Source organism: Tinamus guttatus, unplaced genomic scaffold (genome assembly GCF_059628265.1).
Source record: "Tinamus guttatus ecotype Peru unplaced genomic scaffold, ASM5962826v1 Tinamus_guttatus_pri_ptg000364l, whole genome shotgun sequence".
Taxonomy (NCBI): Eukaryota; Metazoa; Chordata; class Aves; order Tinamiformes; family Tinamidae; genus Tinamus; species Tinamus guttatus.
Window position 1 is genome coordinate 4,326,967 of NW_028288898.1, and position 12,771 is coordinate 4,339,737.

A 12,771-nucleotide genomic window follows, 5' to 3' on the forward strand; every position below is an offset into this window, starting at 1 on the left:
CCTCCTCTTTGCACCCGCAGCCCTGCACCTGCGGGAGCCCCTGCGTGCGCCCGTGTCGATGCTGAGCTCGCCGGGGGCGCCAGCATGGACGGCTTCTACGACCAGCAGGTGCCCTTCATGGGGCCCGGGGTAAGTGCGCGGCCGTGTCCGCCCCTGCGCGGGTGTCCCCTCCGCGTGCGCCCCTCGTGCCCCCGCTCTGACGCTCTCCTCGCAGAAGGCCTGTGCCGAGGAGGCCCGCGGGCGCCCGGGCGGCGAGCGCAAGAGGAAGCTGCCGGAGACCGACCTGGCGCACGACTCGGAGGGTAGGTGGCCGCCGCGGCTCCCTTGGGCTGGCGACGGGGGCCGTCCCCCCGCCGAGCCCCTGAGCTGGCCCTCTCGTTGCAGAGCTCTTCCAGGATCTCAGCCAGCTGCAGGAGGCCTGGCTAGCCGAAGGCAAGTGGCTCCCTCCCGCCACCCCTCCACCAAATCCCTCCACAGTCCAATTTGGAAGGACCCAACATGCTCTAAAACCCCCTCTTTTTTTTTTTCCTGCCCCCTTCTCCCCCCTCCACCATTCTCTCCTTTTTTTCCACCTCTCCAGCTCAGGTCCCCGACGATGAGCAGTTCGTCCCCGATTTCCAGGCTGACAACTGTAAGTGCCCGGCGCCCGGAGGGGATTTTTGTCGTCCTCCGCGCGTGGGGGGGTGTTCAGCGACGCGTGTGCCCGAGGCTGGAGCTGCCGCCCCAGGGAGGGCGCTGCTAACGGGGCTGCAACACTCACAGGGTTTGGGGAAAACACAGTTTTATCACCCCCCTTTTTTTCGGGGCAGGGGGGTGGTTTAAACTTATAGCCCCCCTCTTTCACCACCAGGAAGCCATAGCCCAGCACGGGGCAGCAGTTTGGGCCCCTCTCCGGGCTCCTTGGGGACCTGTCGCCGCTCGCACGGGCACCTTCCCGAGCGGGCTCGGTGGTTACCCGCAATCCCTGCAGCTCCCCGGGCTTTTGTTTTTTTATTTCTTTCTCCCCCTCCTTTTTGCAGCCCAGCGCTCTTGGCAAGAGCCGACTGGAGCGGTGAAACTTGAGCTGCTTTAAGCAGCATTAATCACTGGCAAACGAGCGTATTTAAAAGGAAGCCAGTGAAAACGCGCTCCCTCTCCAATTGCATAAGAGCAGCGGCCGAGTTGGCGCGTGGCCGCGTGGGGCTCTTAGTGCCCCGGCGCATCCAGGAGCATCCCCGGCCGAGCGGGGCGTTTTTGGGTCACGCTTTGGGCTCGCTGGCCAGCGGGGGCGACTGCAGAAGCAGACGGTGCCAGGACTTGAAGGCAGCCGAATTTTGCCGGCGGTCGAACGCTTCGTTCTTCCGTTCCGGCTCTGTCGGAGCACGCAGCGCGGGATCTCTTACCCTCCCCTAGCTGCGTGCTAATTATTGCTCTTTGATTACTTCTAAGCGAGCGGGAAGCCGGCCCTTAAGCTGCAGCCGACGACCCAAGCTTCAGCTGCCTTTTAAATCTAATTTATTATATATGTGATTTTTGACACTTTTGCACACCCCTTTCTCCCCCGAGATAAAAGGCGAGCCCGAAGCCGGCAGCACAACCCGCTGTTGACATCCTAGCACGGCCCCGGAGCCGTATAAACTGCAGCGTGCGTGGGAGGGCGGCTCTTGGAGCCGGAGCCGTTTCCAGTGCCTTTTGGCAGTCTCTGGTTTCCTTGTAACCTGAAGAGCTCCAGGCGGGGAGAGAGGGACTTTTTCTGGGCTATTGCAGAGGGGAGAAAGAAGGGGGAGGAGAAAGGGTATTTGGGGCTTTAAATGCATTTCCACCCTCCTGTGCCTCTGCAGACCCCAAATTGTTGGGGTTGTGGTGACTTTGTTGCTTGAAAGGAGCTCTCCTCACTGCTAAACTTTCCTGGGGGGGGGGGGCGGTTAATGTGGCCCTTGCTGTTGAGCAGGGGACCAGAAATAAGGAGAAGTGTCCCCTAAACCCCCTCCCTGGCACTTTGTTAGCGGGACCTCCTCGCCTCGCCATAGAGACATGCAGGAATTTGGGGTTCGCTGTGGCCCCTTCATGTTTTGGGGGGGATTTGGCTGTCAGGCTCGAGCGCTCGGACACGTTTCCTGTTGCCTCTCGGACGCGGGAGCTCTGGAGGGTGAATTTGTTCCCAGGGATTTCAGTCTTTTTCCCTCGGTTCACGGCGAAGCCGATGGGTAGTGCAGGGAGCAGGTTATCCCCGGCCTCGAATTATTATTATTTTTGTTTTAAATAAGGTTCGTTTCCGGCGGAGGGTTGTTTGAACAAAGGGAGGCAGCGGCCCGGGCGTCTATTTCTGGCCCCGTCCCCCGGTGTGACCTTGGGCGCGTCCTGCAGCCTCCGTGCCCGGCCGAGGGGGTGGCGGCAGGGCCAGGGTCACTCGCAGGTGACCGGCCGCTCCAGCGGCTGCCAAGGGCCCGGCTCGTGGCCGTGGTGGCTCGGTGGCCCGATGGGCTCCCGGTGTGGTCGCGAATGGGGGCAATGCCCATCGGTGGCTTCTAATCGCGGTGCAGGGCAGGGAAAGGGTGGAAGCGCCGTGTGTGCCCAGCGCAGCGGCAGCCTGGGGAGCTGTTTTGCACTGGGGTCCCTGCAAATAAACGGGTGCTGCTGGGCCTGGCTTTGAGGCAGGGGGCTGGAGGCCGAGGAGACGGAGCGGGGCAGGGAATCGATGCCCTCCCCACCCAGCCCTGCTTCATTTTCTCCCTTCCCTCCTCCATGAAGGGCGCTGCGGCCACCAGCCGCTTTGCACAACCGCCTCGGGGTGTTTTTTTTTTTCTTTTCTTTTTTGTGAATGAACTTGGAGAAAAGGCCCAGGCTCGGAAGAGCAGCACAGGCCCCGTGAGCGGCCGCCCGGGCGCACGTCCCTTGTCTCAAACAGCGTCGCTGAGCCCTTGGGGAGCGCGGGGGGAAGGATAAATATATATGAATTATATAAATACATATTCCTCCCCCTGGCGCGTGAATGGAGCCGCCCTGGTTGTTTGTGAATGGAGGGCGGCGCCCGCTCGCGGCTGCTGCTTTTTTTTCTCAATGAACACCCAACCCCCAGCGCGTGGCCGGTGCAAAACCAGCCCTGCCGCTCGCCGCTCCGCTCCGAGGAGCGAGCGGAGCTGGAGCCCGTCCAAAGCGCCTTCTCCTCCACGGCCGCGTTAGCACTAGAAACGCTCCAGGTGGCAGGGAGTTATCGGTGGGGGGAAAAACAGGGCTCCCTTGGAGCTTGCGAGGCCGGCGAGCGTCTGCTCGCTTGCGCCAGGGAGGAACCAGCAGCTCCTTAAAGCTCTTGGCGAATTAAGGGAGCTGCTGATGAGCTGTTGAGCCTCTGGGCCGGGCCCGGAGTGGTTCCCTTCACCCCACACTGAGCTGGGCCGTGCTTGGACTTTGCGCCCACTCTGCCGTGGCCCGGGCACTGCTTAAGGTGAACGTCTCTGACGCACTTTCGCTTTCCTCGAGCGTCCGTTCCTAGAAGTCGATTAGGCTAAGCGTATATTAGTTGGTTTAAAGATTATATATAGCGAGCGGGCCTGGTGGGGCTGAGCAGGATTGGGGTTTAGTGGGATGTTTGCTGTGCGGCCTTGGAAAATCGGGGCTCTGCAGCCCCCATCGCTGCCCAGTCCCTTGAGCTCCAGGGCTGTTTCTCTGATGCTGTCGAGTTTTTGGCGATCCTGCCCTGCTTTGGTGGCCTGATGGCCTTGAGCAGAGCCTGACCTCAGGGACACGAAGGGACTTTGTGTCCCCCACTGTAGGGGCAGCGCTGGCCCTTGGTGCTTCTTGCTTTTTCCTCGCCACAAGGTCTGGCTGCTGTCAATGGCACCCAGAAATGAGGTGGCCGTCCTGGCCCCCACCAAGGTTAACTTGGCCTCAGGATTTGGGTGCCGAGAGCACCCTGGGTAGATGCCACCCTGGATAGCATCAACCATGGCCATCCCCTGTGGCAATGGAGCCAAGGTCACTGGGTGCCTGTATCATCCTCCTCCTCCCCTTTCTCTCTGCAGTGGTCCTGCATGCCCCACCGCCGGCAAAGATCAAGCGGGAGCTGCACAGCCCTTCCTGCGAGCTGTCGTCCTGTAGCCACGAGCAGGCCCTCTGCGCTAACTATGGAGACAAGTGCCTCTACAACTGCTGGTGGGTCGCGCGGGGCGGCCCGCGGCGCTCTTGGGCACCCCTGCGGCTCCGCGGCGGGTGGCAGCACGTGGGTGCTGGCGGCCCCGGAGCGCTCGGTGCCCGGGTTCGGCTCTGGGATGAAGCACACGGTGCTGCAGAACCACCCGGGGATGTTCGGGGCTGCTGGGCTTGGAGGGGTTGCGCTGGTGCCCCCAGCTCTGGGAGCGCGGAGGGTCCTGGGGTCCGCTCCGTGTGCTCTGACGCGGCCTCTCGTCCCCGCAGTGCCTACGACAGGAAGCCCCCCGCCGGGTTCAAGCCATTAACGCCGCCCGCCGCGCCAGCGTCCCCGGCCCCCTCGACGCTGCCGCCGCCCGTGCAGGCCGCCGCCGCCGCGGCCCACGGCGCCCCGGGCGCGCCGCCGCCACCGCCGCCGCTGCGGGGGGCCCCGGCGGCCGCGCAGCCGCTGCGGGGCGCGCGGCAGCCGCCCTTCGCCGTGCCCCGGCCGCCTCACCCCCCGCTGCACATGCCAAAGATGATGCCCGAAAACCAATACCCCGCGGAGCACAGGTGAGGAGCGCGGCGCCGCCGGCGGGGACGGGCCCTTCCGCTCGCCCCGGCTCACCCCTGCTCCTGTTCCTGCCGCCCCGCTGAGCGCGGGTGGCTCAGCTGGGGTTCCTAGAACTAACTTTCCCCGTTTTGGGACAGATCGGTGCCCTCGGATTGCAGGGAGGAGGTGTCCACCGATCACCCCGCTCAAGCGCCCCTTCACGTAGCCCAAGTGGTCCCTTCTCTAGCCACGGCACCAAAGCCAGAATTTGACCTTGAGTAGCCTCGTTCTAGATGACCTCTTTTCTTGATGGGGTCCCGCGTGCGGGTGTTTTCGCGGGCAGCTTCCCCTCGCTTTCCGCGGATTGCAGGAGCTGCCCCGGTTCCTCGGAAGCCCCCAGGCCTTGCCCGGGAAGCCACGCGCGGCCGTGTCTCCGTCGCGTGACGTGCCAGCCCCTCACTTCTGCTTTTCCCGGCTGGCAGCAGCGCTTCTTGCCTCTTGCTAGCAGCTGAGATGCAAGAAAACTTGCAGGGCTTGTAACTTTTTTATATATTTTACTTTTTAATATCCGGATTTTTCGCAAGCTTTGCTGCTTCCTGCTGGGATCTCTTGGCTCTTCTTTTTTTTTTTTTTTTGCTTCCTCCTGAGACATCTCCCTGCTGATGGGGTCTGGGGGTCCTGCTCAACCCCCAGCAACAGGACCCTTTGCCGAGCACAGCAATGATGGGAAAGGGGGGCAAATCCCTGCTGTGATGGGCCGAGGCTGCTCCCCATCCTCTTTCTCACTTGCTTTGAGATTGTTCTCCTCAAAATGAGCTCTGGCGGGCCGGGAAGTGACTCTTCAGCCATGAGATAACTGCCCATGTGCGACCTTCAGTCATCAAGTCGAGGGCCAGGTCCTTAAGGGCCCATGGTGCGTGCCGGGATGAGGGTGATGGCCTCTAGGGCCGAGCGCTGCGTGGCCGTGAGCAGGGGTTTGGGTGCTCCAGCTGTGACTCTGGACACCGCAAGATCTGGGCACCAAGGCTGGTGCTACAGAGGTGGCACCGGTAGGGGAGATATTTTCTCCCTGGCCTGGGCACCTGTGGAAGATGTGGGCGAAAGGAGGATTTTTGCATGACGCCAAAGCGTGTCCCCCGCCGAGGTCCCGCATGGGCAGAAGGGCCCGCGGCCTGTGCCCGCGTTGGCTCGGGGCCACCTCGGAGCTCTGCCGAGGGCCGGCGTGCCGGCGCGGTGCTAGGGTTTCGCTGCGGAAGGGCAGCGGGACACGGAGCGGAAACGCGGTAATCCCGGCCCATCAGCTGGGAGCGATCCGGTTACGAAGCCGCGCGGCGGCGGCGGCGGCCGTGGCCTTTCACGGTGTTGGGATGAGCTCCGGCTCTCCTGGCCGGGGCGGGGGGTGACAGCAACTTTTGGAAACGGGTCCCTCATCCTACCATGTCTTGTGGCCGCCCCATCGGAGCCGGGAGCCCGAGCGGCCTGTCCCGAAATAGCGCTGCCCCTGCCCCCACCGCCTCCCTCCCGCCGCAGGGCTCAGGCTTTAATCCCGGCCGCGGAGACGGATTAGGGGCCGCGGGGCGCGCAAGGGGATTTGCCGTTGCGAGGGGATTTGCCGTTACGTAACGCGCCCGGGTCCTTCTCCCCTCGCCCCGCTGCGGCCCCAGGGGTCCCGCATCCCGGAACGCGGGAGCCCGGAGGCCGCCGAGGATGTCTGTGTCCCACCGAGGCCGCGGGCAGGCGCCCGCCGAGCCCCTGCCGTGGCGGGACCCCCGCCGCAACGCCCGTTTCCCCGTTTTGTCCCCCCACAACGCAGGTTTCAGAGGCAGATGTCGGAGCCCTGCCAGCCCTTCCCGCCGCAGCCCGGCCTCGCCGGTGACAGCCGCCCCGTGTACCAGCGGCAGCTCTCGGAGCCCCTGGGCCCCTCCGGCGCCCCCCGGCCCCCTCAGGGATTCAAGCAGGAGTATCACGACCCCCTGTACGATCAGGGGGGCGCCGGCCTGGCCGGCCCCCCGCCCGGGCCTGCCTTCTCCCAGGCCCCTGTGGGCATTAAGCAGGAGCCCAGGGATTACTGCATCGACTCAGGTGGGTCCGAGGGACGGATGGGCGCGATGGGATGGAGCGGAGGGGGCGTCCCGGCGGTTTTGCAGCTCGGGGATGGAGGCTTCAGGCCGGACCTCCCCCATCCTTGCTCCATCCCCACCGGCTCCGCGTGCCCAACACCACTCGCATCACGGAAAAAATCCTCTAATCGCCTTAGGCCTAAAAATACTGCAGCTGATGGCAGCGTGGAGGAGCAGATGGCGGCGCTGGGGAGGGGGAGGCGGTGGCAGCGAGGCCTCGCGCGTGGCCCTGCTCCCTCGGGAAGGCCGAGGCCATGGGCGCTCGCGGGAGCAGATTCCCCTCATGGTGACGCGGGTTGACGCGAGGTGGCCCTGGCTGGCCCGGGGAGGGACGCGCGGCGCAGAGGGACGTGGCACGAGGGCAGTGGCTGAGGGGGACGTGTGACATCCTGGGTTACGTGTGGGCTGGCGCCGCCACGTGCCTTAGCGTCCCCTCCGTGTCTCTCTCTCGCCCGCAGAAGTGCCTAACTGCCAGTCCTCGTACCTGAGAGGAGGGGGCGTCTTCCCCGGCAGCCATGACGGTGAGTGCCCCCCGCGTCCCCACCGCTCACCCCGGCCTCCCTCAGGCTCCCGCACGAAGGGGACGGGAGGCCGCGCTCGTCTCGAGCCCTCGAGGGCGTTTTGGGCAGCTCGGGTGAACTTGGTGTGGATGACAGGCCTGGCTACCGATGGCAGTGGCTCCCCGCTCTTGCTGAGGGTCTCCTCCTCTTTCTAGGATTTCCCTACGAGAAGGACACACGATTGTATTTCGACGACACATGCGTGGTACCGGAGAGGCTGGAAGGTGAGGAGGGGAGCTGGGGGGAGGACTGAGGCACGGGCCGAGCCGAGGACGCAGCCGCTTTGGGGGCCCGCGTGGTGCTCCAAGGCCGCCATCTCGCCGCCAGCAGGCAAGGTGAAGCAGGAGGCCACCATGTACCGCGAGGGCCCCCCGTACCAGCGGCGCGGCTCGCTGCAGCTCTGGCAGTTCCTGGTCACGCTCCTGGACGACCCTGCCAATGCCCACTTCATCGCCTGGACGGGCCGCGGCATGGAGTTCAAGCTCATCGAGCCCGAGGAGGTGCGTGGTGGTGCTGCTGGTGCAGCTAGGGTGGTTGTGGAGCACGTGGGCTGGGAACCCATCTGCACCCGAAGCAGCTGTGGCGACGCAACTCTGATCCGTCTTCTCCTCCCAGAGCATCTGGTCCAAGCCCAGGCTCAGAAAACTTGGTGCTGGTGCCGCGGCTTGTGTCCCCCATGAGCTACAGGCCATCCTTGCTCCCTCAGAAAGCAGTTTTCCAGGGTTTCTAGTCGTGTCTCTACCTACCACTGGATCTGCGGGTGGTTTCATGCTGGGGTTGCAGCAGGCTGGGTAGGTGCCGCCCTGGCAGCACCACGACGTTTTGTAGGGTGCCACAGAGGAAGGAGCTCTTTGGGGAGTAATTGAAGCCAGCTGTAGCGCTGAAGTTGCGCCTTGTGGGTAATTACCCATAATATCTCTTGTGCCGTTCATTGAAATTGCGGGTTTGGGATGCAGCTTTTTTGGCAGGCTCCCCTAATCAAACCTCTTTTGATGAGGTCTCCCATTGAGCGCAGTCTGCATCGCGGCAGGCCCCGCTTGCTGCTGGGGCCGCTCTGTAGCGACAAGGACGTTCGTTGTCTTTTGGGAGAGGACCAGCTTTCCAGTGGGCTGCGGGGGTGTTGAGCATGACCACGTTGCTCCAGGGAAGGGCACCTTCTGCTGTGTCCATGCAACCCGGCTCCAAGAAAGACAATGTGTCCTTGGCCACATTACGCCCATGTTGTAGAGTCCTGGTGCCAGGAGCCCCAGGACAGCCCCAAATTCATTTTCATCTCTCCATTAGGGAGCTGAGGAGCAGAAGAACCGGACTTCTGCCCAATTTCTTTGCTATGCAAGCTAGAAAAAATAGCATGCAAAATCCAGCTGTCATAGGGGATCCTCCAGACCAGGAGGCCTGCTTTGTGGCTGGTCATCCAGCTTTGGGCCCTTTCAACCATGGGGCTGGTTTTTATTGCAGTTACAGCACAGTGCATTGGGGATTTTGCAGGAAAGTAGTGGGCGTGTAGGGAGCACATGGATATCTCCTGTGAGGCTGGGGTTTTTTTTGTTTATTTGCTTGTTTTGTTTTGTTTTCTACCCCACGAAAGAGTTGCTGGTTGGTCCAGTCGCTAGAAAAGAGCCACTATCACACATTTCCAATCTGCAACCAGCTTTTCTGCGGCTCTAATTTTTACTTATGGAAGACCCATGTCCAAGGGACATCTTGAACTTCCCCATCTTTTTCCGTTCCCTCCGCAGGTAGCGCGCCGCTGGGGGATCCAGAAGAACCGGCCCGCCATGAACTACGATAAGCTCAGCCGGTCTCTGCGCTACTACTATGAGAAGGGCATCATGCAGAAGGTGACCCTGCTTCCTGCCCCGTGGTACCGAGGGGGAGGGAGAGGAGGGCTGGCTTAGCTGCATCTGAGTGTAGCTTAGGGACACTTCTTTGGTTTCTTCTTGACTTCTCAAATCTTTTCCTTAGAGCCTTTGCAAACAGCAATACTCATGGGAGATGATGTTGGTTGGCCAACGCAACCAACTCCTGCCAAGGAAGGTCATTTGGGTTCTTGATTTCCTAGATTTTTTTTTTTTTCCTCAAAGTTCTTGGAAACAACGATGTTCTTGGGAGGCGACATTGGTTGGCCAACCCAACCAAGTCCCACCATGGACTTGAACACCCTCATCTGCCCTTAGCCTAACTGCTTCAGCCCAAGAACCCACTAGAGTGCCCCTTTGGAGGGGTGATGAGCCTGTGCCCTCACATGCCGCGCTGTGCTTTCAGGTGGCCGGCGAGCGGTATGTCTACAAGTTCGTCTGCGACCCCGACGCCCTCTTCTCCATGGCCTACCCCGACAATCAGCGCCCCTTCCTCAAAGCGGAGCCTGACTGCCCCGTGGCCGAAGACGACACCTTGCCGCTGACGCACTTTGAGGACAGCCCCGCGTACCTCCTGGAGCTGGATCACTGCAGCGGCCTGCCCTACGCGGAGGGCTTCGCTTACTGACTCGGCCGTCCAGCTGCCGGAGCCGCCAGCGCTAGCAAAATCCCGCCTGGGCGAGCAAGGGCCACGGTTTTATAAAGAATTATGATTTTTTTTTTCTGTTGCCGTTCCTATCAAAAGAAACTCAAAGGAAGTGCGTGCAGAGCGTGAGCAGAGGGATCTAGAAGCTGGTGCACGTCACTGTTGACTTCCCGACCTCCTCCCTGTCCAAGGGCTAGCGCGTAGGACTGCCCGTGGCTGACGCCCGCCAAGCACCACCGCGATGCTGGTTTTGGGGGTAGGTGGCGGGGGTCTCCGATACAGGCAGTGATCGGTTCCTCCGTGCCAGACCGGCGCGACAATCTGCTTCATGCTGCTCCCGACCTGCGTGGCTGCCTCGGGCATTGGAAAGGGCTTCGATTTGCACAGATGCTGTGGGGGTTTTGGAGGGATGGAAAGTCGGGGACGTGGCCTGCGAGGGCCTCCCTGGCTGCTTCCTACTCCGTGTCCTTGTTAAGTATCATGCTCCCCCATCGTGGGTTCTATGGCTGCCCCACGTCCTCCCCGGAGCTTCTCTCCCGCAACTGCCCAAAACGAATTTAGTGTCCGCGGAGGTGACAGGGGCAGTTATCTCCATTCTTCCTCCCTTCCTTCCCCCTCTTTTTTGGATGTTTTAGGAAAATGTTTGAATTTTTTTTTTTTTTGTATTTTAAGGCAAGTTGTTTTTTCGCAGCCAGACCACAGCGTCCCTGGGGGCAGCGGGCAGCGCACCCGGAGCCCCGTGGCATGGAGGGCACCTGCTCCAGTCGCCCCCCTCACATCCCCATGTTTTTTCCCGGCCTCGCCGGCACGAAGTATCCAGTCCACTCCATTTCACCGCACGCGGGGGCTTGGGCCCCCCTCAGCTCTGCTTCCTTTCCCTTCTCGCCTGGCATGTCCATGGGAGCCGGGGCAGGAGCGCGGGGCAGCCCCGCATCCCGCTTTCCCCCTTGCGCTCCCCAACACTCCTCCACTCATATATACATATCCGCATCCCCTCCTCGAAAAATGGCTACGTGTTTTTGTTGTAAATGCTGTATAGGAAAATTTTTTCTCCTCCTTAGTTAGCCATGTTTGTTTTGTTTTTTCTTTTTGATTTTTGTTTTGCTTTTTTGACTTTTTTTTTTTTTTTGAAAATTATGAAGATTAACCCTTGGTTGACTCCGTTGCTCTCTCCGGCTCCGCAGCATCGGTTGGGAAGCGGCTGCGGGTGGGAGCTGCGCCGTGGGGAGGGCCCCGGAGCCCTGGCTCTGTGCAGCGGGGTCCAGCGCCGGAGGGGTTAATCAGAGGAGCGATGGGATCTGATCTTCAGCGGGGCAGACTGCTGCGCCGCTGCGTTCTGTACTGTGTACAATAAAGGATCTTGCTTTCTGTTCGCTCCCCTGCCCGCACCGCCTCGTCTTTGGCGTCTGGGTCAGCTCTTCTCCTTGCCCACTGTTGCAAGGGCTGCAAAAGTTGGGTGGCTGGAGGGAGGGCTGGAGCCTGCTCTTGGGTACGGCAGGATGTCTTGTTGGAGTTAAAGGGAATGGATGAGTCTCCTGGGCTTTTCTGAGCACGTGGGAGATCTAGGTTAGAAATTCGGGGGCCTCTGGAGCTGTACAGAGCCTGTCTCCTTCACGAGGATTGCAACGCTATGGGTGGTGGAGTCCAAGTTGTCAAGCCCCCTTTCCTGCCTTCGTCCCGTCGCCCTTGGCATGGCCATGGCTTTGCCAAAGCGAGGGCAGGAGAGAAGATCCCCTCGTGAGCAGGTCGCTTCCTCTCCTGCAATTCAATACTGTTTTTCTCCCCCTCCCTTAGAGCTTCTCAGGCAGGACAAGCGGTAGCGTCTGTCCCTTTCACTCAGCTCCTGGAAATCTGAGCCCTGGCGCCCGCGCTGGCTTCCTCCTCACCAAGGGCACTGAGGAGCTGGGACATGGCTCTCCTCTGTGGTTTTCCCTTGATTTTTATCCTTTTTTTTAAATCTCTTCACAAGGAAGGGGCTGAATGCCAGCAAAACCTGCTGCTTTCCCAGGTCAGAAGAAGATCTTAACTCCAGTGGGCTCTTCTTCACATCATGATCTTGCAAAGCAGAGCCTTGATCAGCCCTCCCTGGAGACTCTCCAAAGCCCATCTCCCATCCAAGAGCACTGGCCTACGAGGCCCCAGGTTGGCCAGTTGTGACAAGGACATCAAGCAGCGCACGAGCTGATGTGAAGCTGGGGGGGTGCTATGGACTTGCTGGGCTGGACCTCTCAAGAGTTGGCCCCTGATGATGAAAGCTCCTCCAAGAGCTCCTCCTGGAAGGGGTGTGCTCACCTGGATCACAGAATTACAGAATGGTTGAGGGTGGAAGGACCTCTAGAGATCATCTAGTCCAACCTCCCTGCTCAGAAGGGACACCTAGAGCATGTGGCACAGGGTCGCATCCTGGATGGACCTTTTCTTGCAGCCCTTTGCATGCTGCTGGCAGCAGAGCCACCAAGCTCAGCTCCTGGATCTGGCAGTGGAGTGACACCAGCCCCTCGCTGCATGGTGCTCCTCGCTGCATGGTGCTCCTCGCTGCATGGTGCTCCTCACTGCATGGTGCCCCTCGCTGCACGGTGCTCCTTGCTTCATGGTGCTCCTCGCTGCATGGTGCTCCTCACTGCATGGTGCCCCTCGCTGCACGGTGCTCCTTGCTTCATGGTGCTCCTCACTGCACGGTGCTCCTCGCTGCACGGTGCTCCTCGCGACTGCCCCTTGCTTCTGTCTTCAATCCAACTCTTGCAGCGCTGCTCTTCTGGAGCACTGGGTCCAAGGCCTTCCCTTTCATTTCTGCTGAATGCCTCTTCGAATTCTGCACATGCCTCGCTGGACACACTGCTGGGTTTCAGGAAACCCTGCGAGGTCACTCAGCTGGTCGGTGTGCTGAGCTGTTCTGCTTTATCTTGTGCTGAGACATGTCGTGCTTTTT

General features: G+C 61.1%; 1 protein-coding gene across 2 annotated transcripts; it reads left to right on the plus strand.

The window, feature by feature from the left end:
- Window positions 1-21: 21 nt before the first annotated feature.
- ETV5 (ETS variant transcription factor 5) lies at window positions 22-9,918 on the plus strand. Of its 2 annotated transcripts, none has more exons than XM_088530205.1 (12): window positions 22-129; window positions 215-302; window positions 385-432; window positions 581-631; window positions 4,002-4,131; window positions 4,393-4,677; window positions 6,471-6,739; window positions 7,236-7,298; window positions 7,493-7,561; window positions 7,665-7,837; window positions 9,077-9,178; window positions 9,603-9,918. In XM_088530205.1, the coding sequence occupies exons 1-12, from the start codon at window positions 85-87 to the stop codon at window positions 9,822-9,824; spliced, it is 1,545 nt and encodes a 514-aa protein (XP_088386331.1). In that variant the 5' UTR covers window positions 22-84; the 3' UTR covers window positions 9,825-9,918. The 2 variants fall into 2 exon arrangements, with proteins under 2 accessions (XP_088386331.1, XP_088386332.1); XM_088530206.1 differs by having other exon boundaries at window positions 7,668-7,837.
- The last annotated feature ends 2,853 nt before the right edge of the window (window positions 9,919-12,771 follow it).